At 38.0% G+C, this 6,170-nt stretch overlaps 1 protein-coding gene across 1 annotated transcript in view; it reads right to left on the reverse strand.

The window, feature by feature from the left end:
• The window catches only part of LOC134749037 (SKI family transcriptional corepressor 2), a 28,062-nt gene extending 24,710 nt beyond the window's left edge, over nucleotides 1-3,352 (reverse strand). The window contains exons 1-4 of the mRNA XM_063683930.1: nucleotides 3,241-3,352; nucleotides 1,766-1,991; nucleotides 1,246-1,387; nucleotides 201-455 (exon numbers count right to left, since the gene is read on the reverse strand). Of these exons, the coding sequence (XP_063540000.1) occupies nucleotides 201-455; nucleotides 1,246-1,387; nucleotides 1,766-1,991; nucleotides 3,241-3,330 (713 nt within the window). The 5' untranslated portion in view covers nucleotides 3,331-3,352. The remainder of the gene's footprint in view (nucleotides 1-200; nucleotides 456-1,245; nucleotides 1,388-1,765; nucleotides 1,992-3,240) is intronic.
• Nucleotides 3,353-6,170: the final 2,818 nt, after the last annotated feature.

The raw sequence follows: 6,170 nt of genomic DNA on the forward strand, positions 1-6,170 counted from the left end.
AAACCGAATATCGGAATGCACATTGCGAGGCAATCTCTGTTAGGAAATGATTTTTTTCTGACGTATTTTGAAACAGTCGTTGGAGTCATCAAGGTCATCAGGCGCACCTACTAACATATCGGACAAAAAAATTAAAATAAATTCACCGTCGGGCTATGATTGCCAATTGAAGGCATACGTTACTAAAACTCCTTACTTACCTAGCAGCGGACAGCATCCTCTTCCTCGTCCCTCCATTAAACATGGCTTTAACGTCCTCCCAAGCATGCACGACCTCATCGGGCGGCGAGCCGCTCAGCTTCATGTGGCGGCGCCACGAGTTGAAGTTGGCGGCGTCGGGCTGCACGTACTTGTCGCCGGGGCCCACGCGGTGCGAGTGAAAGATGAACTTGTTGGGGGAGAAGAACAGGCCGCAGTATGCACACTTGATGCATTTTGCGCGAGATGAATTGTACCTGCCACGGAATTTGATATTCATATATGTATTTCGTGTTTTTCGTCATACAAGACCGTACGCCTATATATAAGGACGCCACAATGTCCGAGATATTCAGAAATTATGACTGTAGGCACACGCAAGTGCGCCACGACAGTATCTAGCCCGCGAGATAGAATACCCGTCCCTTTCCAATTAATACAGTTGAAAACAGACAGGTAGTCTATCTCGCAGCGCTCCTGTGAAAGTCCACAGAGAAGCGTTATAAATACAAAAAAATGTTTTTGTACGTTATGTGACAACTGAAGAGGAAGGGCAGCTGAAACCTGTCCTTGGACATCTGGAGAAGAATTTTTTTTATACTATCAAAGATAGATATAACTCCGTAATAGATGGATACAGTCTAAGGAAAAAACGTGCCTCGAAAATCAAGAAAATTTGATTCTCGTTTAGAGGGCGCTACTAGTTTTGGCCTACAGTCGTATAGATGGCGTTGACGGTTTCGTTTGTTATTTAACAATTTTAACGCATATCAGTGGAAGAACATGGGTCAAAATCATAAAAATAATTAATGCAAATAAAAAAAAACATTTATCTATATTTAAATACATTCTATCGTATTTTTATAAATCTTCATTTTTAGTTTTAAAGTGTGTCGACAGATGGCAGTGAATTTACTGGGGTTACAAAATTTACTATGACAGTACCGCTCTAGTATAAGTTACTCTATGATACTATCAAGTAATGAAATGATGGACGTTAGCGATATAACCAAATACTGTAATGAGGAATATCTTGTGAATAAGTACCTAGCAGGCAAAAAGGCGCCCCGGCAGCCCCAGGCGCACTCGTGGTGAACGGCGAAGGCGAAGTCGTCTGGGAGTCGCGGTGGAGCGTTGTCGCCTAGAAACGACTTGCACAACCTCTCTGCCTCTCGCCGCGTTATCATGCCTAGGGATAAAATAAATCGTAGCATAACATGATATGTTAATTAGGTAGCATTTAGGATGTAGATATGAAAACATATTTAACACGCGGAATAAGTATCTGTGTAGGTACTGTACGGGCTTCATGGCGAGCGTTCAGTGGCTCGTTTGTCGGGGCAAATGCTGCGGCAGCGTTGCTTCGAGCTTCCAAGAGATTTGGGCAGCATGCACTGAGGCCGCTCGCATACGTTTTCATTTGTTTTACATGACGCCGCGCCGCTTGCCTCGGTGGTCGCCGTGCTCGTGCGTTTACTCAGTTTACACACGGTTCAAGGAGATTGTGTTATTCGTGCAACAAGAGTGTATTGAAGATCTGTGCCAGTCTACATAAACTGTCACTCACCACAACGCCGCGAGGACACGGGCATGGCGCCAGCCCGCCGTAGTATCTCCAGCTGAACTGGCGTGCACTGCACGCAAGTAATCCCTAGCGCTACCCGCCGGTTGTGGATCTCATTGTAGGAGAACTGCTTGAGAAGCGTGTTGGAGATCTGCGCCAAGCAAAGCCGCTCTATGCCCTCGATCACCAGCGACACGATCGGGACGCCGTATAGAAGCACCGTCGACACCTAGAAAGAAGGCTCAAGTTAGAGTCGCTTCGTTTTTCATATTTCATATTTATTTATTGCAACCATGGTTTTATAGGTATTACAAATTCTTGGTAGTTCCACATGGACCCCGTGGGGGTATAGCAATATTATATGCATACTTAGGATCTAATCTTAAATCTATGTGTATAATATAAAAGTAGGTCAATTTAGTAGTTTTTATACATATAAGCCGAATTGAATCACATAATTGTCAGTGTATTAAATACAAAAATAAACGGGCAAATAATTATTATTAAGTGATGTCAAATTATATAAGTATTAAAATAATAAGAATGTAAATGTTTTAGAAATAGGATTAATATTAGAGTGCAATATGTCAATAATTTGATTCAATTTAACCTTATCTACAATATTATCCAAATTGAAAATTTGGTTTTACTCTTTGCTGATTGCGAGTTGGATTTGCCAAGTCGAAAGACTTTCGTATGTGAGAATGTTTTGTGTTAAATTCATACCAACGACAATGTTGATCTTGAACTTGTATCCTGTATTATATTGATGTCCTATCAAGCAGGTATACAGTACAGTTTAGAAAAAAATTATGGGCCCTGGAGGGAAAGTACCTTAAAACCTTAAGTTAGCTCATTTAATTTAAAGGAAACATTCTTTTATTTTTAAAAAGAAACAAAACTGCATTTAAAGATTTTTTTAAATTCGCTTTTCTCGTCCGGGAATCGAACCGACAAAAAATTCCAAAAAATAAACACCATCTATTTTATATTCTACCAGTCGATACAGTTAAGTTAATGATAACATTTCTCCAAGAAACATTAGGTTAATCAAGAATATTTTTAGAAAAGCAAAACTAAAAAAAAATCTATGAATCCAGTTTTGTTTCTAAAAATAAAAGAATGTTTCCTTTAAGTAAAATGAGCTAACTTAAGGTTTTAAGGCACTTTCCCTCCAGGGCCCATAATTTTTTTCCGCCCTGTATAGGTATTGCTTAACTGCAGAAAAGAACAAACTAGGTATATGTGTCAGTACATAGCCAGCCGAATTAATCCCACATCGACAAACGCCAAAAGCAAATAAATAATGTATCGGCATGTCAAGAAGTTACGTGACTATTTCCATATATTATTTGTTTTTACAAAAAATTTCGATTGGCGCTTTCTATCAACGATTGTTATCTTGGCTAGGCCCCCAGGAGTTGAAGTTTTCGTATATCTCACGTCGCATGAGACTGTCTCGCTTGTGAGAAGCTTACTTGGTTGGGTTTACTGTTGAGCTGCATGGCCTTGTGGTCGCGTGGCTTGAGCGTCTCCCGCGGAGACAAGGCCAGATTTGTTGCCTCCATCCTATAAAAAACATCGCATTAAAAACTCGATTTCCTAATTATTCGCAAAGTTAACAAGCAGGTTTTGCCAACTAACAGCCAGCTGTCGGACCGATAATATTTTGTTTGTGTGCGTATGTGTAGGCATAATGCTTGTTATAGTGTGCGTGCCCCCGCGGCCTGACTACGCGGATGTAGGATCCTACATCCGATATCAGATCGGACAATGTCAGTGTTGGCCGAACGTTAATTGCAATTTATCTATAACCGTACAAATTGAACCGTAAACCGTAGCGGACGGTTACAGTTTACGGTTCAATTTGTACTGGTTAATGGTTAATTGCATTAACTTTTCGGCCAACACTGGACAATGTGAAAACGCTCTAAGCCAGAAGACAGGTAAAAGAAAACACATACTTATGACGAATTAATGATTATGATGTTTTTGAAGCTACATCGAATTAACAAATGCTCCTTTTTAACTAATAAATCTATTTGATCGAATTTTATCCAAGGCAGAAACAGGTTAAGTTTCCTCTAAATACTTTGAAATAAATACAATTAAATCGGTATAACTTCTCAAATAGACTAAAGATTTTATACAATTCTATTTACAGGATATGTATGTCTATGTCCAAATAATCTAATATGTACGTGTTGTAAGCTGCATTATTAATTGCACAGTGGTTTAATGCTGCGCATACAACGGAAAAAACATAAACCAGGCAATAACACTAACATCCCATTATTTCCGAAAAACGTGTCATTATTCCGAAAACGACGTCAACATTTGCAACTATTGCGAATAAAGGAGCACATTAGAGTAAAATGACTTCATTTACCGTTGCCGGTCAATAAAACTGCACAGTGGTTCGGAACAAAGCGATTGTTTCCTACACAAATGGGGAGTGCGTGTGAATTTACTGTATCGAATATCAATTGGCTGCAGGGGCGGGCGTGGGCGCGGATCATTTTTGGTCGAGGCAGTCGCCTCGACATCCAGAATAAGTAGAACTCTAGATAGGTAGCAAATGTACGTAATTGGGGACCACACTTTCGCTGGTTGATTTGTAGGCGAGTGTTTGTTAAGTTACCTATAAGAAGAGCCCTTGGTTGAGCTTGTTACACCAGTTTTAATCTGTTTTGAACTTGTATTTTCAATTAATTTGTGTTATCAATGTTATAATAGAAATAATGGTTTTTATATGCAGCGCAATGTTTCAATTGCTTACATTTTTGTCAAATGAATAAGTCAATGGATTTCGTCTAGCTTTTGAAACAGTTTGCCGACCTTATTTCTAATTATTTATTTGATTTTATTCAACACACACTCATCTACCTATTAGAAATATCGGAATTGCTGTGAGGTATAATAGTTAATTCGTGAAATACCTTCGGGACATTACTTTTTTTGAAATATTAGCTATTACAATAGATACAGACAGATACAAATAACGTGGACTGTGAGTCAAGTAGCATTAAATAACAAAAAAAGAACATACTTACTAATAAATCATTTTCTCCATTGTCCTCAACCTCTTGCAACTCTAAAGAGCATCAAAACAATAATTTAAGTGTAACAAAACATGCCAAGGATCCAGTTTAAAGTGATAAATCACCACTCAGCCCTAATGTCAGAAATCAACATAGGGTTGGCAGATCGGGCCGCGGCGACGGGCCATTATGGGTCCGATTAGTCAATTTGTGCCACCCCTGAACAGTGGGCAAATAATTGATTGAGTCAAACGACGTTACGGAATAACGATTGCATATGTTACACGCTGTGGGCGACACTAGATATTTTTTGTGGGTGTAATCAATAAAGTAGCAACACTTTTTTCTTAAACAGGTAAAACGTTATATGCATTTTAAAATAATAAAAATTATATACAAAACTAATATTTAAGCCCTCGTCACTCGCAAAATTATTAAGTACCTACGAAAAGCTTTCAGTTTCTGTCTTCAATTCTTTGGTAAAATTACCTGTATTGGCTACGACGCCAAACGCCTACGCCGTAGCGCATTGTACATAATGAAATATTATAGTACTTGAATATCTCGTACATACTTAGCTAATTCGAAATTAAAAACAATGACAAATTATTAAAAATATATATATATAGGTAATATCCAATATCCAAAGACCTGCTTGTAAAATAAATGCAAAAGTATTTAAAAGTACACCTAATAAAAATTTTGGTTTATATTGTCTTAATTGTACCTATAAATATTTTAACTGACGAATACCGAAAATTTCAATAACCATCAACAAAACTGACAAGTTGACAAAAAAAGTAAACAAGTTCACCAGAAATAAAACAGTACGAACGCACGATGATTTAATACAGTCCGCATATTTTTTAAATACGAATTCGTTCCGACCCTCCACCGCCCCACGAAATCAATGCAATCAAAAAATTGCCCAAACAGTAACAGATAGCAAGTCTGAGGGGCACATGTGCACAGTGGGCCATATGGGCGATATAGCGGTCATAATTACCAGTATCTCCCATACACGGGAAAAACACAGTAACTTTGTACGTAACTTGTAGGGAGATACTACTTTTTGATTTCAAACGCAGTATGGCATTATGATAGCGAATTTCTTTGTAATTCTGTCTGCAGTTGGCCCGTGAAATTGTAAATAAGATTAATATGGTGATGACGTGATTTTTATTATAGGGCGGTTTCGGGAAGAAATATGAATATTTTTATTTATTATTTGGCCTAGTTTTTAATAATTTACAAAATGCATTGTTTCTATAAAATCCATTGTTTGTCCTTCTCTAAACACTTTTATTTATAGAGTAAATCGTACCGACCACAAGTTTTCATCGTCTTAATTTTTTTTTTTTTATGGA

This window comes from Cydia strobilella, chromosome 17, assembly GCF_947568885.1.
Source record: "Cydia strobilella chromosome 17, ilCydStro3.1, whole genome shotgun sequence".
Classification (NCBI taxonomy): domain Eukaryota; kingdom Metazoa; phylum Arthropoda; class Insecta; order Lepidoptera; family Tortricidae; genus Cydia; species Cydia strobilella.